General features: G+C 38.9%; 1 protein-coding gene across 1 annotated transcript; it reads right to left on the minus strand.

The window, feature by feature from the left end:
* Nucleotides 1-17,004: 17,004 nt before the first annotated feature.
* Nucleotides 17,005-18,237, minus strand: LOC129017588 (endogenous retrovirus group K member 8 Gag polyprotein-like). Its single transcript, XM_054458212.2, has one exon. The coding sequence runs from the start codon at nucleotides 18,235-18,237 to the stop codon at nucleotides 17,005-17,007; it is 1,233 nt and encodes a 410-aa protein (XP_054314187.2).
* Between the last annotated feature and the right edge of the window lie 8,684 nt (nucleotides 18,238-26,921).

Here is a 26,921-nt window from a genome sequence, read left to right on the forward strand (position 1 = left end):
AGGCTATAGAAGAAAAATCATTGATTATATAAATTGATCCAGAAGACCATTTGACAAAACTCCAGGTGGTCACGGTGCCTCATGCCTGTAATCCCGGCAGTTTGGGAGGTCGAGGTGGATGGATCACTTGAAGTCAGAGTTTGAGACCAACCTGCCCAACATGGTGAAACCTTGTCTCTACTAAAAATACGAAAATTAGCCAGACATGATGGCACATGCCTGTAATCCCAGCTACTTGGGAGGCTGAGGCAAGAGAATCGTTTTAACTAGGGAGACGGAGGTTTCAGCAAGCTGAGACCATGCCACTGCACTCCAGCCTGGGCAAAACAGCGAGACTCCATCTCAAAAAAAAGAAAAAAAGGCAAAACTCAAAACATACTCATAATTAAGATTCTCAAAAATTAGAAATTGCCTTAGTTTGATAAAGCACATCTGTAAGAAGCCTACATATAAAATTATACTTAACAGTGATCACTCAATAGTTTTCCCTAAAGATCATGAATAAGGCAAGGATGTTCACTCTCACTACTCTTATTCAGCATTGTGCTGGAAGTCTTAGGCAGTGCAGTTAAATGCAAATACCTTTATTTATCAGGTTAAAGACTTTTCTTTTTTATTCCAAGCTTATTAAGAGTTCTTATCATAAATAGATATTTAATTGTATTGAACAATTTGTCTCCATTTAATGAAACAATCAAATGCTTTTTTTTCCCTATCAATCTGTTAATGTGGTGAATCATATCAATGGATCTTCTGGTCGTAAACCATCTTCTCATTTCTTGGTGTTACAGATTAGGTCCCAAAGGGAGCAGACTCTGAGAAGTTTCAGTTTGCAGGATATTTATTAGGGATACTCTTAAGACAAATACCAATGGAAGGGATGGGGAAATAGTAGGATTAGGCTAATGGGGAGGTCTGGCTTTGATGCAGACCTTATAGCTTCAGCTGCCCATGAGGTGTAATGTCATTCCTGTAAGGGCATGACTTTGGACAAGTTATCACTCTGAAGCTGGAACAGTCCCTGAAGGGGCTTCTGCTGAAAGATGTCTTTTCACAGTACTCCAAACAGATCTTAAACAAAGATTTTCTTTAAGGGCAATTTGGGCTTCACACCTACAGGTCTACCATGCTGAGACATACTGGTTATTGTAGATTTCTTCTTAAAAATACATGACTAAATTTATTTGCTAATATTTTATTTATCTATATTTATGAGTGAACCTGGTTAGTAATTTTCATTTCCTATCCTATACTTGTCTGGTTTTAGTAATTAAGGTCATACTATTCTCATAAAACAATTTGCAGAGTATTTATGGTTTTCATATTCTCTGAGATAATTTGTATAAAGCTGAAGTGATTAGTTTATTAACTGTTTGCTAAAACTTACCGATCAATATGTGGCAGAGACTGCAGTTGTACTCTCATTTTCTCCCCTTTTAAATGAATCTAATTCCTGTGATATTTAAGTAACTACATTTTCCAGATTCCCTTGCTTCTAGGAGTGCCAATATCACTAAATTATAGCCAAACATTGAGTGAAAGTATTATGTGGAATTTTATGGAAGCCTTTTTATAAAAGCAAGACTTTTTGTGCCTTCTTCTCCCCCTGTTGTCTGGATTTGGAAGTATTTATTGGCTGCCAGAAGCCTGGTATTGCAGAGCAGAATGATGGGAATTGAACAATGAGAACACATGGACACAGGAAGGGGAACATCACACTCTGGGGACTTTTGTGGGGTGGGGGGAGGGGGGAGGGATAGCATTAGGAGATATACCTAATGCTAAATGGCGAGTTAATGGGTGCAGCACACCAGTATGGCACATGTATACATATGTAACTAACCTGCACATTGTGCACATGTACCCTAAAACTTAAAGTATAATAATAATTTTTTAAAAAAAGCAAAAAAAAAAAAAAAAAAAGAAAGTGACTAAGTCTTTCACATGACAGAATAGGCCATTGTGAGGTTAGGACCACTGCAGCTGAGTTTTCTAAGACATATCAACGTTGGCTTTATATTTATCTTCATGTTCAACAACTTCTTTGTTCCTACTATTTGTCTCCCAGACATTGTGTTGGAGTCTGTTTCTTTAGTCTTCAAATTCATCCTTTAGAAGTTGCTTTAATGAGAGTTTGCTGTTAGTATAGTCTCAGTGTTTGTTTAAAAATATCTTTCTCTTTTCTTCTTTTGTTTTTCTTGAAAGTCTTGGCCAAGCACAATGGCTCATGCCTGTAACCCCAGCACTTTGGGAGGCCGAGGTGGGCAGGTCATCTAAGACCAGGAGTTTGAGACCAGTCTGGCCAACATGACAAAACCTCATCTCTACTAACACAAATAGAAAAATTAGCCAGCTGTGGTGGTGCGTGTCTGTAGTCCCAGGCTACTCAGGAGGCTGAGGCATGAGAATCACTTGAACCTGGGAGACAGAGATTGCAATAAATGGAGGTGGTGCCACTGCACTCCAGCCTGGTCAACTGAGCAAGATTCTGTCTCAAAAAAGAAAGCCTCATTAACTAGGTATGTAATTCTAAGTTGGTAGTTATCTTTTTCTCAGCACTTCAAAGATATCATTCCATTCTCTTTACTCTTTGGATTCCTTTGTTGCCTTTCAGAACTCTCTATCAATCTTTTTACAGGGAAAATTTCCTTTTCCCTCGCTTCTTTAAGATCTCAACATCATCTTTGATATCCTGCAGTTGTATATGATGGGTGTAGGTATAGATTTATTTTTATGTGTTCTGCTTAATATTTATTGCATTCCTGAATCTGGGGATTCATGTTTGTTAATAATTTTAGCAAATTCTTAGCCATTGCCTCTTCAACCACTGTGTTTCCCGTACTCTCTCATCTCTCCTCTGGAACCCAAAATAGAGGTGTGTGAGAAATCCTTAGTCAATCCTCCATGTCTTTGATCCCTCATATATGGAAGAAGATACCTCTTTGTTTCTCCAGATAGTTTTTGAATGATATCTTGGTATCTATCCCCAGTTTACTAATTCTCTCCTCAGCTCTGTTATTTGATTCAATCAGTGTGTGTGTGTTTGTGTGTGTGTGTGTGTTTTCATTTTAGCAATAACATTTTTTGTTTGAGGAAGTCCTATTTGGTTTTCTTTCATATCTGCCTGGCTATTTTGTATTCTCTTGTGTTTTTATCTCATTTTATTTCTATAAAGTTAAAAATATGCTTATTTAATAGTCTGTGTCCTATCATACTTCCAACTCATGTAATAGTATGCATGCAAGCTCTGGAAACATTGTTATATTTGTAACCACCCAGTGCGTTCTCCTTGCCCGCTGCCTAGGCAGAGCCAATTTTTCAAGACAGGGGAATTGCAATAGAGAAAGAAATTCAATTCATCAGAAGCAGCTCTAAGGGAGACCTGAGTTTTATTATTACTCAAATCAGTCTCCCTGAAAATTCAGGGATCAGAGTTTTTAAGGATAATTTGTAGGGTATGGGGTTGGGGAGGGGGGACCACAAGGCTAGATGAGACAGTGTTTCATTCTGGGTGGCATCAGCTGGTGCATTGAAAGGCAGGGTCTGCAAAATATCTCAAGCACTTATCTCATGTTTTATAACAGTGACTCCTGAAATATAATTTCTCACCCTTGGTTAATTTGTTACTCCTGCAAAGGCAGTCTAGTCCTCAGGCAAGAAGGGGGCTGTTATCATCTCTGTCTCAAAGTCAAACTATAAAATACATTCCTCCCAAAGTTAGTTTGGCTTATGCTCAGGAATGAGCTAGACAACTTGGATGTTAGAAGCAAGATGGAGTCAGTTAGGTCAGATCTCTTTCACTGTCATAATTTTCTGTTATAATTTTTGCAAAGATGGTTTCATATTCAGTGTGATACAGCACACTGCAAAATGGAGAAAGGGTTAAAAAAGTGTATATTTATTAGGTAAATTTTATTTCTACCTGACTTGCTGGGCTTTTCCCTGCTCCTGTGTCTCCAGTCAACTTTGTTCTTTTGCTCTCTGATAAGCTTGGTCCCCAAAATTGTGAAAAGATATGAAAAACAACCATGTGCATCCAACTGAATAATGAAACACTGTCTTCTCCAGCAGGATAACTAGAGTTTGTGAGGGCTTTAAAAAAAGCCGTGCCTCAAAACGATCGCAGAGTATATTAACAGACCTAAGTTAGTTAGCCCTGGTGATCATTGTGTACTCCTGAGTATCTAACGAATCTTTGAATTCTTATTTTAAAAATTATTTTAAATCTTAGTTTTTGAAAACAAATCTGGATTACCATCAGCCTTTATCCATTTTAAGAATTGATTTTAAGTGATGATAAAAGAAAAACTTTAGCTGAATTAAATTTAAGGGAGTTTGATTGAGCAATGAACGATTCACAAATTGGGCAGCCTCCTGAGCCAGGGCAGTGGAAGAAGAAGATTTATTGACAGAAAAAGGAAAGTGATGTACATAAAACAGAAGTGAGTTACAGAAACAGCTGGATTGGTTAGCTGAGCATTTGCGTTATCTGAACATGGTTCGAACAGTTGGCTATATTTGATTGGCAAAATTCAGTGATTGGCGCAAGGATAGGCTAAGTTCTCTTTGCACCTCCACTTGTTATAGTTCACGATGTACAGAAAAACCTTCAGTACAAACTTAAAATATATAAGGAGGCAACTTTAGGCTAACCTTTATTTAACAGTGACTACTGCAGACCATGAAGAGACATAATTCAATTGAAATGGAAAGGAAAGACTTAAAATTTTTGAGTGCTTGGTATGTGTCCATACTCTACTAAGTATGTTATATACTTTACCTTAATACTGTAAAAGACAATTTTTAAAAAATTCCAGCACCACCCCCACCAAGCTTTGTATGCAAAAGGGAAGGTCATTGCAATACCCTCTTCCAAATGAATAGCTGTTACTAACACTGTATCAGCCAGATCCCCATGGAGAGGAAAAAGGCCTCAGGCATCAGGGAAGGACAGCCTCCACAGACCATTCATGAGTACATTTTTTGCTGATCTCCCCTAAAAAAGGACAAGCCAATTGTAACTGTAGGTTTACAATGTAAGTCTAGCTTTTAAAACTCCAGACTGATAACATCCATTACAAGCTTACCTTCCTAGGTGCATGGCAAAGTCAAGACATTTCCTTCATCTACTTAGAAACATCTGCATAATTGACCCTTCCTTTACTTCCTTTTCCTCTTCAGGTATTCACCATAAGTAAAATGTAGTGCTTGCCTAAACATCTACCTGTCCCTCTTCCTACAAGCCTTCCCCGCATTAAGGAAATGTATAAATTCTAAACTTCCTAAAAATCTCTTCAGAGAAACAGATGCAGATGTGTCTGTGGCTTGTGTTTTTCTCAGATGCACCCTAAGGTGACTTAATAAACCTCAATGATCATGATCGAGACTTACGTCTCAGTCACTCATTTTCATTTTCATTGTATTTCATTGTCAATACCTTCACAACTCTGTCAGTTGCTATGAGTTACTATCTTATTATAAGGTGGGGAAAGTGAAAATCTGAGACCTTAAGTAACTATCTAGGGTCCCATGCCTTATGTTTGACATTTTTGATTCCCAAATCCATTATGCAGATTCCTACTTAATCTGCATAATCACTTAATGGTGGTGTAGGAAATCCCTTTTGCATGAATTGGGACAATTCTTTTTGGATCCTCCTAATGACAATCATGCACAATGACATGGAAAATCATAGTCAGCAAAATTGGCCTCCTCTGTGCTGTCATTCCTTCTTCTCATATCCATCTTCCCTTAGGCCTCCCTAACCCCACCTTTAGAAAACATATGAGAACAACCTAATCATTGTCCTTTCAAATTTTTGTTTAATTTGTAAACCAAAAATAAAATTCTAAGTCTCCCAGTTGATTGAATGGACCCTCTCTTGGCTAAGAGGACCCCAGAGAAACCTGAAAAACTGAATTTCCACCAAGACAGGGAGGGGGTCGGACCTACCTCCTTCATTCTACCTCCTCCCCTTTTTTTTTTTTTTTTTTTTTTTGAGACGGAGTCTTGCTCTGTCGCCTGGGCTGGAGTGCAGTGGCGCGATATCAGCTCACTGCAAGCTTTGCCTCCCGGGTTCACGCCATTCCTCCTGCCTTAGCCTCCCAAGTAGCTGGGACTACAGGCACCCGCCTCCATGCCCTGCTAATTTTTTATATTTTTAGTGGAGACGAGGTTTCACCGTGTTAGCCATGATGGTCTTGATCTCCTGACCTTGTGATCTGCCTGCCTTGGCCTCCCAAAGTGCTGGGATTACAGGCGTGAGTCACCGCGCCCGGCCCTTCCTCCCTTTTGAGGTTTAGGCACAACTGACCAAAATTAAAGTTAAAATAGAGATTATAAGACTGAAAAAACATACTCTTTGTGACAATAAGATACCAAATTCCCACCTGACTCTGGTATAGCATTGCATGACACATAGCAGACCCTAAATGAAATAAAAATATTTTACTCCAAAATATATTTCTTAGACAAATTTTGAAATGGCCCTGCAAAGCCGTCTTTCATGGGGGAAATTTGCACCTATAGAGAATCTGCATTAAATGTAACCAGGCCTTTCCTGGATCTAGGAGAGATAACTGAGTCTGATATTTTTTTAAATCTGAAAAGAAACCCTTACCATTTATTCTGTCCGAAAGGGGCTACCTGAAGGATTCATCTACATAAGAAGAACCTTGACTTCCACAACTCCCCTTATCTTAATGCAAGCATTTCTTTCTAATGACTGAAAGTCTTTAGACAAAGCATAACTCTTTGAACCAATTACAAATCAGAAAAATTTTGAATCTACCTATGACTTGTAAGCTACCACTTCTCCCTATTTCAGGATATTCCACCTCTTTAGGCTGAACCAGTGTATACCTTAACTGTGTGTTGACTTATGTCTTTGCCTGTAATGTCTGTCTTTAAAATGTACAATACTTAACTGTAACCTGACTACCTAGGGCACACTTTCTCAGGATCCCTTGAGACTGTTCCCAGGGCCATGGTCACTCGTATTGGTTTAGAAACCGGTTTTAGTCATCCATGCATCTATTTTTATGCTAATGATATATTGATTCAGTTATAGGAGATTTTTGTCATATCCTGATGTATGTTAAGCCAAGTTCCTCTTCATTATTATCACTTCTTTAAATATTTTAAAGAGTTTATTTTTTCATCAACTTATTTATATACAATAGAAGTGCAAAGTATAAATACACACATATGGAGCTTGTTCTTTCAATATGAGATTATATGCAAATGTTCTGCATTCTGCTTTTCTCACTTAAGATTGCCTCATGGAAATTTATTTTCAACAGATATAATTCTATTTTATTTCTTTTAATTGCTGCACAGTGTTTCATGGTATTGTTATTGGAAAAGGGTCCTGATCTGGATCCCAAGAGACTGGACTTCATGCAAGAAAGAATTCTGGGCGGGTCCATAGAGTATAGTGAAAGCAAGTTTATTAAAGAAGAAACAAAAGAATGGCTACTCCATAGGCAGAGGAGTGGCATGGGCTGCTTGACTGCGTATACTTCTAGTTATTAAATAATTATTAATAATTATGATTATATGCTAAATAAGGGGTGGATTATTCATGAGTTTTCCAGGAAAGGGGTGGGCAATTCCCAGAACTGAGGTTACCTCCCCTTCATAGAGTATGTGGAATAACTTCCTGTTGTTGCCATGGCATTTGTAAATTGTCATAGTGCTGGCAGGAGTGTCTTTTAGCAGATAATGCATTATAATTAGCATATAATGAGCAGTGAGGACCACCAGAGGTCACTTTCATTGCCATCTTGGTTTTGTTGGGTTTTGGCCGGCTTTTTAGTGGATCCTGTTTTAGCAGCAAGGCCTTTGTGACCTGGCTCTTGTGCTGACCTCCTATCTTATCTTGTGAAAAGAAATGCATAACCTCCTGGGAATAGCCCAGTAGGTCTCAGCCTTATTTTACCCAGCCCCTGTTCAAGGTGGAGTCACTCTGGTTCAAGCGACTCTGAAAGTATGAATGTACCATCTTTTTCAACCATTCTCACTACAACCAATGCTCTAATAAAATCTGTGTGCATATATATTTTAATACGTGTGTTTCTATTTCGGTAAATATGATCCAAAAAGGAAGATGGCAAATTGATAGCTCAAATGATATATTGACTAATTTCAGTAGTATTGCCTGATTATTTTCCCAAAAAGATTTTAAACAATTCCAGTTTTGTTGCTTCCTCTGAAGGCATCCTGTATCAGCATTCCCACCAATAGTAAGTGCTATTGTTCCTTTTAAAGGTGTAGGAAGGCGGTATCTCAGTTTTACTTTCATTTTTAATTTGCATTTTCCTGACTCCCAGTGAGTTTGTGTATATATTTCTTTCTTTTTTTTTTTTTGAAAGAGTCTTGCTTCATTGACCAGGCTAGAGTGCAGTGGCACAATCTCGGCTTACTGAAACCTCCACCTCCTGGGTCCAAGCGATTCTTGTGTCTCAGCCTCCTTAGTAGCTGAGACTAAATTTCATATTTTTTGTAGAGATGGGGTTTCACCATGCTGGCCAGGCTGGTCTTGAACTCCTGACCTCAGGTGATTTGCCCACCTCGGCCTCCCAAAATACTGGGATTACAGGTATGAACTACTGCCTCCGACCTGAGCATATATTTCTTGACCTTAGGATTTACATTTAAGAAATATATTTTCTCATATCTCTTTCCCATTTTTATTGAGTTATTTGCCCTTTTTCTTGTCAAAATTTCAGAGCTTTGCATTTTGTTACGGAAAAGTTTAAACACAAAAACTTTTTACATGTTAAAACACTTTACATAGAGGCCACTCACAATATTTACTCTGCATGGATCTTTGGGAAATAATGTTTATATAAAAGAAAAAAATAACATTGAAGTTTTAACCAAAGTATAGGATTGTCTGCTTTATTAGTAATTACATATTGTCTTTACCTGACTGGCCATGGGCTTTGTGTTGAGACTCTAAATGCATAGTTTACATTTACATTGTTCAGCAGTTTGTCATTTAGAAATTGTTAGTTAAGTATATATGAAGTGTGAATTATGGAAAATTGTTTTATTGTCTGCAAAATTATTTCTCAATTTTATAAATAGTAAATGATTTTTGGTTGAATATTTTACAATTTTCTTTCCAAATCCATTGTTTGTCTACTACTTTGGTTTATATCGCTTTTTGCCTCTCAAAGGTTTAACATTTTTTTAGACAGAAATGTCCATCTTTTATTTATAGAATCTGGTTTTACATATTGCTTAAGAACATTCCCTTCAGCTCACCATTAAGGTATGGACCTGTTTCCCAGGTTGTTTAAAGCTTTATAAAGATTTAAACTTTAAATTAAAATAAGTCTTTATTTCCTGTTTAATTTTATTTTGTATATGGTATAATATCAGGAAAAATTATATTGTCTTCTATATAAATAACCAATCATGACACAATCTTATAATTTATTTTTTCCATTAAATTGAAATACTAGTATTAGTGTGTAGAAAATTCTCATATATGCTAATGCCCATTTATTTTTTCTACATCTTGTTTCACCCATCCATGCATCTATTTTTACGCTAATGATTTATTGATTCAATCACAGGGAATTTTTAGTGTAGCCTGATTTATGTTAAGGCAAGTCTCTCTTTACTATCATACTGTCTTCTTCTTTTTGCTTAATCTTAGGTGTTATTTTCTTTCATATGAACTTTGAGATCCATTTACAAAATTTGACTTACGTCTCTATTATCATTCTAATTAGAGGCACATTACACTTATACTAACTTAGAGAGAATAGTGGTTTATGAAAGTAATTCCTCCCATGAGGAGAATGGTATATGTTTATGTGTGTTCAGATTTAATTTTATATTCTACAATAAGATTTTATTGTTTATCTCATATATTTCCTGTTTCTTTCTTGTTACTTTTATTTGTAAGTATTTATAATTTTCAGTATGTAGTGAATGGGATGTGTTTTACATTTCCATTTTTAAATTTACATTTACTTTGGTTCTGATATACATGTTTCTATTATGAGTTTGTGAACATAATATATTTTGTCCTTTTTGAAACATATTAAAAGACAAAAGCAAGAATGAAAGAAATAATGCTTTTACTTTTAAAATTAAATAAGGCATTTTTAAGAGTTTTTTAAAATTTTTCTGCTAAAGGACAATCGCCACAATTTTAACTTGCTAATGTAAGCAAGCATGAAAACCTTTACAGTGTCTCTCATACATGCTTTTTTCCCCCTGTATTCACTTGGCAGCTGCTATAACAAAGCACCATAAACTAGGTAGCTTACAAACAACCGAAGTTTATTTCTCATAGTTCTGGAGTCCGGGCAGTTCAAGATCAAGGTGCCGGCAGATTTGGTGTCTGTCGAGGGCTCCTTTCTCATAGGTGGCACCTTCTCACTATGTTCTCATACGATGAAAGGAGATAGCTATCTCTCTGCAGTCTTTTATAAGGCCACCAATTCCATTTATGAAGGCTCCACATTCATGATCTAATCACCTGCTAAAGGCCCCACTTCCTAATATTGTCCCTTGGAGAGTTAGAATTTCAACATATGAATTTTAGGGAAACACAAACACTTAGATAACAGCACATACTGAAATACAAGGAAACACACCTCTACACAATTGTTATTGTATTGATACAGAATATTTCATTTAAAGATAAATTATGGACATTTTTCTTTGTTCATAACTATAGTTATTTATCATGATTTTTAAATGGTAACATAGTTTAAAACTATCAACAATATAGAGGATACTATAAATAAAATCTTTCAATGTATCTCTCTGCACACTTTTCCATGTTTTTGTACAGGATAACTTTGAAAAGTGGACTTTTTGGGACAAAAGGAATGCGATAATATTAATAGCTACATTTAATATATGATTCCCACCTGTGAGAATGAGAGTCCTAGTGTTCATGCATATCTGCTTTTTCTTTCCATTCTGGACCTGAAAACGGGTATATCTTCCAGCATCCTTGCATGTACATAGAGCTATGTAAGATGGTGAAGCCAAGAGATCTCGAGTCATCCTTTGTCAGAAAAGCTAAAACTTTTGGAGAGATGCTGAAACTGTGGCAGCTTCACAAGTGTCTAACCTACCAAAAGGTTAAACCACTTGCCCAAGTTTAAACAGCTTGTAAGCTGACATACTGTGATTCAGACCCAGGGAGTTTTCTCCAAAACCCATCCTGGAAATCCCTACTTTATTCTTTTTCGTATTATGTTTTTTCATTCATATTTAGAATATCATTTACAAATATTAGAGCAACCTATAATCCCGCCACTATTTCCTGACAGTGCCCATTTCTCCACTTGAACTATGATAATAGGTATTACTAAACCCTAAATTCTATTTTAGGCTAATGGAGTAAAGTTAAAATTAATTGCCATTTAATTTGCATTTTAAACATTTCAGGTAAGGCTGAATACCATGTAATTTCCATTTCATCTTTTGAAAATGGCCCATACCTATATTTTGCCTATGTTTCTAATCTATTTGGGCATTCTTGTTTCATAATAGCTCATTATATAATCAAGAATAGAAACTTATTATTATAGTGTCCTGCCTAAATTGTGAAAATTTTATATAGTTTGGATTTATTCTTTTATTTATCTTCCTTTTTTCCCTAAGAGATATTATACAGAAAATTTTACCTTTTCATCTGACTTTGTTTTCATGCTTAGAAAACTTTGCTCTCGTACTAAGATTATAAAATAATAACTAATATATTTTTTCTGTTTTGACATAAAATATTTTATCAGGATAAAACATTTATTTTTTTTTCCAAATGACTAGTGATTTTTTTGTTGTTGTTGTTCTGACAAACTTGTTCAGTAATTTTCTTTCCTTAATAATCTGTTTTTGGTCTATTTTTGTGTACTTTCTGTTTCATTTCTGCTCTGGCATTATACTTTAAAAATTGGTTTGAGTTTGGCCAGAGAGAAGGAGAGACCCTTGTATCCTGGCTTATTCCTTAAGTTTGAAACTCAGGAAAGTAGGGAGAGGATGCTAGAAAGCAGTCAAAGAACTTAAGAGTCTAAGAGATCAGATGTTTAGGGGATTTACTGAACGGTGAATCTTGGCTTCCCTTCACTGAAGCTGAACAGAGGGATGATGATTTAGCATAGAAATAATTCAAAGGTGTTATCAGTCTACTGGCACTTTATGAATTTATTGCTCTAGAGCATACATTTGATTTTTTTAAATTATAGATCTCAGGTATCTGGTGAAGTTCGCTTGGTCCTCTATTTCTGAACATACCAATCAAAATTATTTTAAAGTCTGTGTCTGAAAACTTTAATTTCTGCATTACCTGCAGATCTACTTTTATTGTCTCATTTTCTTTTAGTCCATTCTCATTATATCTTTAAATTTTTTTGATTAAATAAACATTTTGTATATACAAAATTATAAAAGCTCTGGATTAGTTAGTTTCTGTTAGCAAATTAAGGGCAAAAAACCTTAGTCCTAATAGGAGCTGAGATGTTTTGGGGTGTTCATTTAGTCTTTCTTATTTATGTTTTTATTTATTCATTTTTTTCCCTTCCTCTTTGGGGGTAGTCCTTCAAGATTCCAAACTGAAATCCTGGGGTCCTTCTTCCTTGACAAGTCATAAACTCCAATTTAAATCTCTTAAGCATAATGAGATTGCCAAAAGCTCAGTTAGGTCTGCATTTTCTTCACTGCCATTTCTCTCTTGGCGTCACTTTGCCCTCATTGCTTACTTTTATGAATCATGAGTACCTTGACAGTAAAAGCAGCTCACACCATTGGGCTCACAACTCTACACTTTTTTTCGTCCATGAAATATTGGCTTCGCAAATCCTTCCTATCTGATTAGCCCTGAAATCTAAATTTTATCATGATCCTACAATAATGACAACAGCACTGCTCATCTTCTCTGCCTCTTTGAAGTCACTTTCTGTTGGCTTCCCAGTCTTTGTTATTATCTACAGCAGTCAGGGATTGGTGAATGTTTTAAGGAAAACAGCTACAACAGGCCAGCTTACCTCAATAAGACTTTCATCTGTCCATGACTGGTTCTTCCAGTCTCAGCCATCTTTGTAATTCTATTTAGTCTTCAAAATCTTTTATATGTTTGTTTTTATTTAATTCAGACTGTTTGTTCTCTGTAGAAGACTCAGTCTGTTACAAGATATTTTGCCATTACCAGAAAGGAAACTCCCGTTCAATGACATTTAAAACAAAATTTCCAACAAATCCTGTGAGCCAGGCTCTGTGTTTAGAAAGGATTGTTTGGATCCCTGATAGCTTCCTTTTTATCAAAGATTGGATATGAGGTCTGGCCCAAAATTTTATATAAGTTAGGTTCAGACAAGAGGAGGAAAAAGTAATTCAGGTTCTTTTCTGGCTAATTGATGATGGGAAGGGAAGGAAAGAGTTTGAGAGTTAGGCCAGAGAAGCTATAAGTAATTTCTCCCAGTTTCCCCTACTGCTTTTACAGGAGCACTGAGAAGAAGGAACTCTCCCTTATTCCCCATTTATGACTGTAAAAAAACCCGACACCTTGCAAGGTATTGTCACTGCAAAGTTAACTTAAAAGTATGGTGTTTCCGGCGAGGCACAGTGGCTCACGCCTGTAATTCCAGCACTTTGGGAGGCCGAGGTGGGCAGATCACAAGGTCAGGAGTTTGAGACCAGCCTGGCCAACATAGTGAAACCCTGTCCCTATTAAAAATACAAAAATAAAATTAGCCAGGCATGGTGGCAGGCGCCTGTAATCTCAGCTACTTGGGAGGCAGAGGCAGGAGAATCGCTTGAACCTGGGAGGTGGAGGTTGCAGTGAGCCAAGATCGTGCCATTGCACTCCAGCCTGGGCAACAGGAGTGAGACTCCATCTCAAAAAAAAAAAAAAAAAAAAAAAGTATGGTGTTTCCAGGAAGAGAGAAATTTCAAGGCATGCATTTTCCTAGAAGCCTCTTGCTTTCCTATATTCTATACGGAACTTCAAAGTAATCAAGGAGCTTGCCAAATAATATTATGTAAGGAGGGCTGAAGAAGTAATTAGGAGGAAAGCAGGACCTCATAGAGGTTCATAGCACCTGTGGGAATGACAGTCAGAGCAGCTCAGATGGGGAGCCACTGCAAACATGGATTGATGCAGCAGAGACCAGATCAAGAATAATACCTACCAGAAACTTAATCTCTCAATGGCAGCAGGGCAGCCAGCCACCAGGTAAGAAAGAAACAGTGCTTCAGGGACAAGAGGATATCAGCACACACACAACACCAGCCCACACCAGGAAGTCCCTTCTAATGCCACAAGAATGGGTCAACCAGAACCTTCCCTCACATATAAATAGATGATATTTTTGAAAGAGAAGCAATGGGAGGGGAAGGTTTCCTAAGAGACTAAGCATTATTATCCAAAGAAAAGCTTAAATATTGCCTAAAGGAACTGTTTAAATTATCAGTTCAGGTTATGTTTTAAATCATATTGGACCTTTAATGAAAAATTATACCTATTGACTGTGCATGAAGGCTCAAGAGAAAGACCAAAGGAGCTACATATTTCCTGGACAGTTGAATACTAGGTCCATAGAATGAGTGCCTAGATGAATAAATTGAATGAAGACAAATATTCTCATTAAGGCACACAGTGCAGAAAGTTTGAGCTGGGTCTAAGGCAGAGAGGAAAGATTATTCAGAAGAATTTTTAAAATTTGTGTGGCCTTTCTCCAGTAGTCTTCAGGATCAGGTTAGTCTTTCAATTTGTTCCTTCCACATGATTGTGTCTTGGACCCTTTTACTTTACTTTTACCTTCTTAATCAAGGGAGACTGGTAGTGCCTATGTGGATTTGGATTATAGTGGCGCACAATATATATTGCCTATGAAAACCAATGAGGTTCCTAATTTGGGGCTCCTATCCTTGTGCTTAGCCTTATTGGGTTATGGCAAAAAAAATTCTCTAAAGGTCTTATTAATAAGTTGCTGCCTATGAGATATAGCCAGTGTATATTTGGAAATCATGATCTACTACTTAAGATGACATTCCTGTTAGCTATTTTGAAATTTGCACTGAAATGATGAAAATAGAAAGCTCCTTCAACTCTGAGCAAAATGCTTGTAATAATGTTCCTAAATGTAGGTAAGAAATCAGAAGTTTCTGTATTATGACTCTGCCTTGGGTCTTGTATGAGCAGACTAGTTACCAAAAATGGTGCAATGACTGACTCTGCCTGACTCAGAAAGCTACAGTAGCAAGAACCAGCACAGACTAGGCAGAAACAAAGTAGGTCAGAGCCTTCTTTGAAGACCTGTGCATTCTGCAGCATGCCAAACCATATCTCTAAAATGTTTCTGCAACACTGCAGGAAGAAATCTCCTGCTGGCACTTAGTGGATTGCTTAATAAATGCAATTTAAATTTATTTTCCTTGGAACTATTTCAGAGGGTTCCCCCTGTTTTTTATATATATATATAATATATATATATAATACATATAATATATATAATATATATATAAAATACATATAATATATAATATAATACATATAATATATATTATATATAAAATATATATTATATATATAAAATATATATTATATATAAAATATATATTATATATATAAAATTATATATATATATATATATATATTTTGAGAAGGAATTTTGCTCTTGTTGCCCAGACTGGAGTGCAATGGCACAGTCTCGGCTCACTGCAATCTCTGCCTCCTGGGTTCAAGTGATTCTCCTGCCTCAGCCTCCCATGTAGCTGGGATTGCAGGCATGCGCCACCACGTCCGGCTAATTTTGTATTTTTAGTAGAGACAGGGTTTCTCCATGTTGATCAGGCTGGCCTTGAACTCCTGACCTTGGGTGATCCACCCACCCTGGCCTCCCAAAGTGTTGGGATGACAGGCGTGAGCCACCGGGCCCAACCCGAACACAATATATATTTTAAGGTACCAGGTGATTAGATCTCTGTATTAATCATTTAGGGATTGGGGAGTTTGATATTTTTCTTTCAGCCTTAGAAAATTGATTACAAAGGCAGAGAGTATGGAAAGAAGGATGCAGTTTACAACCACCCTGCCCCCATGCACAGTTCAGTTAAGTCCATTAGGATCACAGAGTCATACAGCCTAAGAAAAATGTCATTAAAGCAAGAGGACAAGAATACATAGTGATGCTGATAGAAAATTGGTGCTGCAAATTTTACTGTGGTGACTGGTTATAGTGGAAGAGTAAAGTAATTCCAGAAACAAACAAATATTTAATTATAAGAATACAACTGTGTCAGCAATTGCACAACCTCTTTCAACATGATATTGACAAAAGGGGAACTAATGTCCATGTGACAGAAACTCCAACAAAGTAACCTAAGAATCTAGGCCAGTTGCCTTTTATTCTGTAGCTTAGGTGTCAGAATTTTCTCACCCATGTGAAGTTTAATTCTCAGGATTCTGTGTTTACCCCATGATTGGAATGCTGAATTAAGCATTTCATTATGTTCTGCAATGAAAAATCCTTCTCTTTCCCTCTTTTCTCTTTCCCTCCATCCATTCCTACTGTGTTAGTTATTTTCCATGCTGCTGATAAAGACATGCCCAAGACTGGGCAATTTACAAAAGAAAGAGGTTTATTGAACTTATGGTTCCACATGGCTGGGTAGGCCTCACAATCATGGTGGAAGGCAAGGAGGAGCAAGTCCCATCTTACGTGGCTGGCAGCAAAGAGAGAGCTTGTGGAGAGAAACTCCTGTTTTTAAAACCATCAAATCTCATAAGACCCATTCACTATCACAAGAACAGTGTAGGAAAGACCTGCCCCCATGATTCAATCATCTCCCACCGGGTCCCTTCCACAACACGTGGGAATTATGGGAGCTACAAGATGAGATTTGGGTGGGAACACAGAGCCAAACCATATCACCTACCACTCTCTCTTCTTTTCCTTCTCTCCTTCCTTCTTTTTTTTCCTTCGTTTCCTCCTTCCTTCCTTTCTGTGGTGAAAAGAAAGAGAGATCAGATTGTTACCGTGTCTGTGTAGATAGAAGTAGACATAGGAGACTCCATTTTTGACCTGTTCCTAATAGTTGATCTGCATCTGTGTTAACTGGAGGATTGGCAGCCCTATTTCTTTGGACCTGTTCTTGTGCCCCATTAATCCACCAGGTCTTAAATTGTAAAAATTGAGAGGGTGAGAGAGACAATTTTGCCAGAATCTCCCAATCATAAGGAATGAGTCTATGTCCATGAGCAATGGAATCTAATAATGTCCTCATATAAGGGGAGTTGGGCCCGTACTGTTTTACTCCCTCATTCATATCTTTTAGCATTTTTATAGAAAAAGACTCATATCTGGCCTCAGCTGTGGGAGATTCTCCCTCTTGGGCCCCATCTGCAGGTGGTATTGGCTCTAACATTACTGGGAACTGCCATGCCTCAATATCTCCTTGCTTTCTCAACTTATCAATAATTTTATGTAATGCACTACCCTGTCTATTAGGTGGTGCTGTAGGATTAAGTCTCATAGTGGGCGGCTGAGGGTATGGCACCCTGCCCTGTGGTGCTGGGAGCATTCCTGGATGTCCATACTGATTTTCTGGGGGTGGCCGATACTGAAGTTTGGCCGGCGGCCAGTATTGATAAGCTACTGGTGGTTGGGTCTTATTTTCTCTAACCTGCATTTGAGGTTGTAATATTCCAGGTATATGACCTGCTGGAAGAGGACTTGGCCCTTGTGGTTTAGACTCTGATGGCCCCGCTAACTCTGGACCTTTTTCTTCTAATTTTAATGTTTCAGGATATATCACCTCCTGTAACTGATTATAGTCAACATTTTGTGTTGACTGAGCCATTACCGGCTCTGCTACATATTCGCAATGTAAACTTTCCATTTCTTTCTGGGATTTTCTCCCTGCCTCTTCTTTACAATCTATTACACAGCTTTCAGGGGAATCAGAAATTGAAACGCTGTCTTCTTCTGTTTGAAACGGTTCTAAAGCTGCTTTAATAATGGCCCAATCATTCCATACTGTAAGTGGAATGATTTTACCCTCTCTACTTGCTTGTTTTAATTCTTTGTAAATTTTTTTCCAATCTTTTAGATCTGAAGTTCTCTGTTCTGGAAACCATGGGCAAAATTGTTCTATTGTTTGAAATAGCTTGATTAGATTTTTTGTAGAGACTCTAACTCCCCCTCTTTTTAAAAGAATTTTAATAAAGCTGAGATAAGAGGCATATTTACTTTTAGTTTGTCCCATTGTTACCCTGGCTTCTTCTGAGTGCACAAGCTTACTGCAAGGCTGACTGTACACGTACTCGGGATCTCTCATCGACTTGTCCTCAATGACCACACTCGAGGGTACCTTCACCCTAGAGAAAAGCACCCACGTTGGGCACCAGATGAAGGGGTGGGTTGCCCCTCCACACCTGTGGGTGTTTCTCATTAGGTGAAATGAGAGACTTGGAAAAGAAAGAGACACAGAGACAAAGTATAGAGAAAGAAAAATGGGCCCAGGGGACCGGCGTTCAGCATAGGGAGGATCCACGCTGGCACCAGCCTCTGAGTTCGCTTAGTATTTATTGATCATTATCGGGCATGGCAGGATAATAGGATAATCATGGCGAGAAGGTCAGAAGGTAAACACGTGAACAAAGGTCTCTGCATCATAAACAAGGTAAAGAATTAAGTGCTGTGCTTTAGATATGTATACACATAAACATTTCAATGCCTTAAGGAGCAGTATTGCTGCCAGCATGTCCCACCTCCAGTCCTAAGGTAGTTTTCCCCTATCTCAGTAGATGGAATATACAATCAGGTTTTACACTGAGACATTCCATTGCCCAGGGACGGGCAGGAGACAGATGCCTTCCTCTTGTCTCAACTGCAAAGGGAAGTTCCTTCCTCTTTTACTAATCCTCCTCAGCACAGACCCTTTACGGGTGGGGTATCGGGCTGGGGGATGGTCAGGTCTTTTCCTTCCCTTGAGGCCATATTTCAGACTATCACATGGGGAGAAACCTTGGACAATACCTGGCTTTCCTAGGCAGAGTTCCCTGCGGCCTTCCCCAGTGTTTTGTGTCCCTGGGTACTTGAGATTAGGGAGTGGTGATGACTCTTAACCTCTTAACGAGCATGCCGCCTTCAAGCATTTGTTTAACAAAGCACATCTTGCACAGCCCTTAATCCATTTAACCCTGAGTTGACACAGCACATGTTTCAGGGAGCACAGGGTTGGGGGTAAGATTACAGATTACAGAACAAAATGGGGTCTCCTATGTCTACTTCTTTCTACACAGACACAGTAACAATCTGATCTCTTTCTTTTCCCCACTTTTTTTTTTCAAGAATAACTTGTTTTATTACCATGATTTGTGAAAAGCAACAGGGTAGACAGTTCAAGGAAGGACACAGACAGTGCCCTGTTTTAGGTTCCAAATTTCTTCTTTTTAATGGGTGTTGGGAGCTGAGCAATGATGTCATCCAGAGGCGATTCTACTGCCATGAGTGTTCTTTCATCCAAAAGATCCACGAAAAGTAGAGGCTTATATATCTTAGAAATTTTAAAAGCATGAGCTGTGCACCTCTGGACGACATCTGATTCATTCGTGGGAGGAAATGGATTGTAGAGTAAGGTTTTGTCATTTGGAAGGGACAATGACTTGTCAATGATGCAGAACATGTAGGCATCATGGAGAAGGATGTGCATCGGTCTCTTGGGATGAAAACTGATGTGTGTGATAGAAGTATTCCTTTAGAGCCAAAGGTGGTGAAAGCCCTGCTTCTGGACAGTCTGGCTCCAATCTGTGTACTGTTTGTCTGGGATGCTATACTCAAATATCTGCTGGTCCGAATGAGTGATGACAAGGTTTTTGTTACTATGTCTACTTTCTACACAGACACAGTAACAATCTGATCTCTCTTTCTTTTCCCCATACCTTTCTTATTTATTTTCAATACATAAGGCATATAAATGCTAAAAAAATTAAAGTCACAGTGATGTCATAGAAGATGGTATAGTAGGAAGCTCCAGGAATTGGTCTCTCCACTGAAACAACTACTGAGCTGGCAAGAAACACCAGAATCAAGTATTTCAGAACTCTAGAGTCTAGTATAATACTTGTAGCATCTAGAGGAGTGCTTGGTGAAGAAAAAGCCTGATAAATTTTATTGAATTTCAATATTTTATGAAGTGACCTAAATTCACCATCTCCCAGCCTGACAGCATGTAGTCACAAGGATGGTGGCTTATATTTCCAGTGTAGCTTGCTGGTGCCACAGTGGGCAATACAGATTTTGTCCCCCCTCCAAAATCAAGATTGCATCTTTTGATCTGCTTGACAGACTACTGAGGGACTGGCAAAAGACCTGTCCATCGTTTCAATCCTCAAACACAATTAACTTCCCCAAACAGTTAGTTGTGGGAATTTAAAGAGATAGAACATCATTTCTCTTCTTTTTTTAATGGAATCTATGCATTTGAGGACGTTTCTCTCAGTTCACTGCCTGACATCATAGATCACAAAACAGAGACTTCAGTAACCACATGTGACCAGGAATCTATTTTTTGAAAAAAATATTTTGGAAAAGTCAATAAATAAATGAATATCTGGAGCTTTCATCAAGCAACAACAGCAATCACTGGGGAGAGGAAAGAATCTGATGTCCCGAGTTAACAAATTTACAGTATTTAAAATGTTCTGTTCTCAAGGAAAAAAAAAATCAGAAAGCACACAAAGAAACAAGAAAATATGGCCCATTTACAGGGAAAAAAAGTTGGGGGGGAGGGGTGTGGGGTACAGATTTGACCAAAGCCATCACTGAAGAAGCCCTAGACATTGGATTTATGAGATATAGACTTTGAATTAACTACCAAATATGCTCAAAGAGCTGAAAAAATCATAGATAAAAACTTAAAAACTTGGGATAACAGTGTACAAACAAGTAGAGAATACCAATAAAGAGACAGAAATAGGAAGCAAATAGAAATCCTAGAACTGAAAATTTTAAGAGCTGAAATTGTGGGGGTGGGGGGGGTGGGGAACGTAATAGCGAGTATGCTATAGTTTGAACATTCTCTCCAAAACTCATGTTAAAATGTAATTGCCATCATGATGGTATTAAGAGGTGGGACCTTTAAGGGGTGATTAGTTCATGAAGGCTTTGCTGTTATCTCAGGGGTGGGTTATTTTGTAGGAGTTTGGTCCCCTTTCTCTCTGTTTTGAGTGCATGGATCCTCAACATGTGATACCTTCCACCATCGGGTGCCCCTTACCAGATGCTGGTGCCATGCTTTTAGAAGTCCCAGCCTCCAGAACTGTGAGCCAAGTAAATCCCTTTAAAAATAAATTTCCCAGTCTGTAGTTATTTTGTTATAACAGTAGGGAATGGACTAAAACAGGATAAAACAGTAGAATTGGACAGGCACAAAAATGAATTAGCAGACTTAAAAATAGGACACTTGAAATTACCCAATGTGAGGAGCAGGAAAAAAAAAAAGAATGAAGAAAAGTGAACAGAGCCTAAAGGATCTATGGGGCACTGCCAAGCATACCCACGTATACATTATGGATGTCTCCAGAAGGAGAAGAGAAAGATAAAGGTTTAGAAAGAAAGAAAGATACTTGAAAAAATAATGGCAGGAAACTTCCCAAACTTGAAGGAAGACATGAATCTACACAACCAAGAAGCTCAACAAACTCCAAGCAGGATAAAAATAAAGAGATTGAGATCTATGCTGAGATACATTATATATAAGCAAGCTGTCAAAACCTAAAAACAAAGAGAGAATCTTAAAGTCAACTGAGGAGAATGAAAATTACCTGGTGACCATTGAACAGGCCCTGGAGACAAAAACTTTTTATCTGAGGAATTTAGAAGGGAGCAAAGACAACCTGGGGACCATCAAACAGGCCATGTGGAGGCAAAACTCCATACCTGGGGAATTTAGAAGTAATTAAACTTCCCTAGTATCTAAAGTCAGCATCTGTGCCAGGCGTGGTGGCTCACACCTGTAATTCCAGCACTTTGGGAGGCCAAGGTGGGTGGATCACCTGAGGTCAGGAGTTCGAGACCAGCCTGGCCAACATGGCAAAAACCTGTCTCTACTAAAAATGCAATAATTAGCTGAGTGTGGTGGTGCATTCCTGTAATCCCAGCTTCTCAGGAGGCTGAGACAGGAGAATGGCTTGAACCCAGGAGCGAAGGTTGCAGTGAGCTGAGATCACTCCACTGTGCTTCAGCCTGGGCAACAGAGCAAGACTCCATCTCATAATAAATAACTAAATAATAATAATAATAATAATAATAGTAAATAAAGTCAGCATCTGGTTCCAGGCCTAGAATTTCTATATGTCTCCAGTATGCCATGCTGAAACTCATTTTGCAACCCTTGCTGATGTTAAGGCATCAAAATGTAATCACTTATCATGGCCTACATGGCTAATATGGCCCAAATTATCCTTAAGTTCCTGCCTTAAGGCTCATAAAATCTCCTAAGAAAAATTCACCATGGTGCGCTCAATCCTTTCACTGAGGAGCCTCCACTGCACCCTTTTGCAGGGTTCTTTCTTTCCAATAAACTTTCACTGTGCAAACCCATACTATTGTTGGTAAATTCTTCTTAGTAAAGTGCGAATTGACCACTTCCTGATGCCAGAGCACTGATACCTCACCTGGCAACAACAAGAAAGAAGCAACACATAACATACAAGGGACTCTAAAAAGGATTAACAATCAATTTCTCATTATCAATAATAACAAAAAAAAAAGGAAGTTTTTTTACTAATGACTTGTCATACAAGAAATGCTAAAGGAAAAAAAGAAAATAATAAATGCTAATGGGGATCCTTCAGCTGAAATGAAATAAAAGTAGGTGGTAACTTGAAGCCATAAAAACAAAGATTATTGGTAAAGATAGCTGCTAAGGTAAATATAAAGTCTAATATTATTGGTGTTTTGGCTTGTAACTCCTCTTTTTTGTTTTCCATGTGATTTAAAGGACAAATACATATAACAATAAACATAAATCTATGATAATGAGCATACATTGAATAAAGCTGTAATCTGTGACAATAACAACATAAAGGAGAAGAATTGAATAGGAGCAGGGTTAATGTGTGCTATTGAAGCCAATTTATTATTATTATTTATTTATTTTTGAGCAGCAGCAAGATTTATTGTGAAGAGTGAAAGAACAAACTTTCCATAGTGTGGAAGCAGACCCGTGCAGGTTGCTGTTGCTGGCTGGGGTGGCCAGTTTTTATTCCCTTATTAGTCCTCTCCTATGCTCTGTTTCTGTCCTATAAGAATGCCCTTTTTTCAATCCTCACGAGATTGGCTACTTTTAGGATCCTGCTGATTAGTGAGTTTTACAGAGCACTGATTGGTGCATTTTACAATCCTCTTGCTAGCTACAGAGCACTGACTGGTGCATTTTACAACCTTCTTGTAAGATAGAAAAGTTCTCCAAGTCCCCACTCAACCCAGGAAATCCAGTTGGCTTCACCTCTCAATTCCCCCTCTAAACAGGACACAACAACTGCTGCTGGGAATTGGATGATGACCAGTCTAGCTACTTCCTGCTGGATAGGCGCAAAGAAGGGGCCCTGCAGTTGTAGGGTCCTCCAGTGGTAAACTTTCTAGGCCAGTGAAAGGGCCAGTGGGTCAGTCCAGGGGCCCTCAGTAGAAGTTGTGAGTTGAGCTCATTTGGGATTCCATTGTAAGACCATCTATAGCTTGATGGCCTTGATCCTGGAGGAAACAAACTTGACAAGGAGGTTAAAAATACAGGGCCTGAAGGAGAGAAATAGCAAGATGGCTGTCATGGGACCTAGAAAGGGGAGAAGCCATGGTGCCCACCTCCAGAGGTTGGTATAAGAGTTTGAAAGGTGTTGTCTGATTTCAGAAGCCTTTTCCTGTAAATGCCAGGTGGCGTCTCATACTATCCTTGACAGGTTAGTGTAAAAGCAACACTCTTCCCCTAAGAAGGTGCAAAGTCCTCCTTTCTCACCAGTGAGGAGGTCTAGGCCTCAGTGGTTTTGGAGAGTCAATGCTGCCCAACAGTTTATTTGGGATTGTAGAGTAAGAATAGATTTTGTTATTTCTTGCAAACTGTCTGAGAAATCCTTTGAGAATGTGTGGAGGTAGGATAGTGAAGTGGACAGTTCCTGTAGTAGTGACCATTGTATGGCCCTGCACTGATGGACTTGAGCTTTGAGGAGCACTGATAGGGTCTGATTTCCTGTGGCAATGTCAATCTTGGGACTTAGGAAGACTAAGGCGCCAGTGCCTGTCCAGTTGGTGGGGAGGCAGATATTGGTTGAAGTTCCACATAAGAAGAATATGCCTCGATTAGGTAAACAGAACTGGTTGTGTATGTTAAAAAGGTGTGTGAGTTTGTTGTTTTCATTTTACCATACTCCTAGAGTAGTTGCCAAAGTAGCTCTGGTGAGCAGATGGAAAGGAATGTTGGGCACAAAATGAGTGGCTCCAAGTGTTCTATTTTCCCATTGGAGAAGAAACATTTTGTATCTACTAGAAACCATTCAAGAGAATAATTAAAAGAGGGGATGAGAAGGCACTCACTAGTGGTGGGGGTGTTGCTGCAGAGGGTCCAGGGGAGAATGGTTATGCAGTGACTATGTTTGCCATTACAAAACCTGGATGTTTGCTAAGCAGGGAGGAGGTGATGATTTTTGGGGGCCCTGAGAAGCAGACAAGCCATCTGAATGGAGCTGTATAACAGGCCGTGTTGGGTGCATAAAGGGACTTGGAAAGTTAAACTTGTGTCACGTCCTGTTAGGCTATTTTTGGTCCAATCAGAGTTGAGGAAGAAGCCCAAATCTGGGAATTATTTCATGAATTGGGACTTTAACTACTTCCTAAGCCTTCTCTGTCTTGCAGGGGAAGGCTTCTATCCAATTTGTAAAGGTATCAACACAGACCAACAATTATTGAAATCCCCTTGACTTAGGCATATGGGTGAAGTCTAACTGCCAGTCCTCTCTGGGATAGTGACCTATTTTTGTTCCCCCAGTGGGGCCTTATGATGGACCAAGGGATTATTCCTTTGGCACACCTCACAGGCTTTGACTACTTGTCGGATGGTCCGGAGGAGATTTGGCCCTGTAAATAGGAATTTGGCCATTTGATGAGTGTTCTCAATGCCCATATGAAAAGTTTGGTGAAGGGTCTTAAGTATTTTCCACTGGCTGGCTTTGGGTATGAGTACCTTTCCCTCTTCTGTCATTAACCACCATGAGGGGAAAAACTATGCCCCCATGAAAGTCTCCAATCTGTTTCAGTCAGGGAATACTGGAGCTTAATCTCTTGGAGAGGGTTGTTACATACCAAGGGTCCTTCCATAGGTATTTCTAATGGGAGGTTCCACCTGGCAGCAATTCTGGACTCAGCACGTCTGCCTGATGGATTCCTTCTGCCTTTTCTCCTTCACCTTTTTGATGGCTTTTTGACTGCTTCCTCCTTGGGTTTTTGCACTGTGTGCAGTAACTCCATGATTTCCTTGTGGTATTTAATGGGGGTTCCCCTAGAGGTTAGGAAGTCCCTTTCTTTCCATATGGCAGCATGGGCATGTAGGTAAACATACTTGCTATCTGTATACACATTCATTCTTATTCCCTTTCCCAGTTCTAAGGTTCGGGTAAATGCCACTAGTTCTGCTAACTGGGTGCTGGTCCCTGGGGGAAGAGGCTTACTTTCAAGTACTGTTACATCACTAACTATGGCATAACCTGCCCTTTATATCCTATTCTCCACAAATGACCTTCCATCAGTATATAGGTTAAGGTCAGGATTAGTTAAGGTGACTTCTAAGAGATCCTCTCAGGTGGCATAAGTCTGAGCTAAAATTTGTTGGCAGTCATGCTCAATTCATTCCCCATCCTCAGGGAGAAAAGTGGCAAGGTTGAGGGCTGCACATGTGCATATTTGAAGCACCAATCCCCCAAGGAGTAGCCCCTGGTATCTAAGCAGGTGGTTGTCTGATAGCCATAAGCTTCCTTTCTCACCTAGTATGCCATTTACATCATGAGTAGTCCAGATGGTGAGATCCTTTCTTTGTATTATTTTGATAGCCTCTGATACTAAGTTGGCCACCACGGCAACTACCCATAAACAGTGGAGCCAGCCTTTTGCTACTACATCAATTTCCTTACTTAGGTATGCCACTGGTTGTGGGATTGTCCCACAAGCCTAAGGACTCCAAAAGCTATTCCCTCTCTCTCTGTGATGTGTAAAGAGAAGTTCTGTCCTTTGGGAAGGCTTAAGGCTGGAGCTTGTACTAGGGCCTGCTTTAAGGTATTGAAGGCTGTTTCTGCCTCTGGTTCCCATTCTGTTAGATGAGTATTTGCCCTCTGGGTCTCCTTGATTAGAGTACAGAGTGGCCTGGCTATTTCACTGTATCTGGGGATCTATAGTCAGCAAAAGCCAGTGATTCCAAGGAACCCCCACAGCTGTTTTATTGTCTTAGGGTGAGGACAAACCAATATAAGCTGTATTCATTCTTTGCTGAGGGCCCTGATTCCTCTGGCTAAGATTAGGCCTAGATATTTGACTTGTTGTAAGCAGAGCTGGGCCTTCAATTTAGACACCTTGTACCCTTGATTAGCTAGAAAGTTCAAGAGATCTAGAGTAACCTGCTGGCATGAGGCTTCTGAACTGGTAGCCAAAAGTAAATCATCCACATACTGAAGGACCAGAATACCTGGACTTGAGAAGTGGCCTAGATCTTGGGCCTGTGCCTGACCAAAGAGATGAGGGCTATCCCCAAACCCTTGAGGCAAGACCATCCACGTAAGTTGAAACATGTAGTCCGTGGGATCCTCAAAGGCAAAGAAAAACTGGGAGTCACAGTGCAGGGGAATGCAGAAGAAGCCATACTTGAGGTCCAGAACTGTGAACCATTCTGCTTCCTCTGGGATTTGA

Source organism: Pongo pygmaeus, chromosome 19 (genome assembly GCF_028885625.2).
Source record: "Pongo pygmaeus isolate AG05252 chromosome 19, NHGRI_mPonPyg2-v2.0_pri, whole genome shotgun sequence".
Taxonomy (NCBI): Eukaryota; Metazoa; Chordata; class Mammalia; order Primates; family Hominidae; genus Pongo; species Pongo pygmaeus.

Coding starts and splice junctions, on each gene's coding strand:
- LOC129017588 (XM_054458212.2), bottom strand. CDS start 18,237: ATGGGACAAACTAAAAGTAAATATGCCTCTTATCTCAGCTTTATTAAA.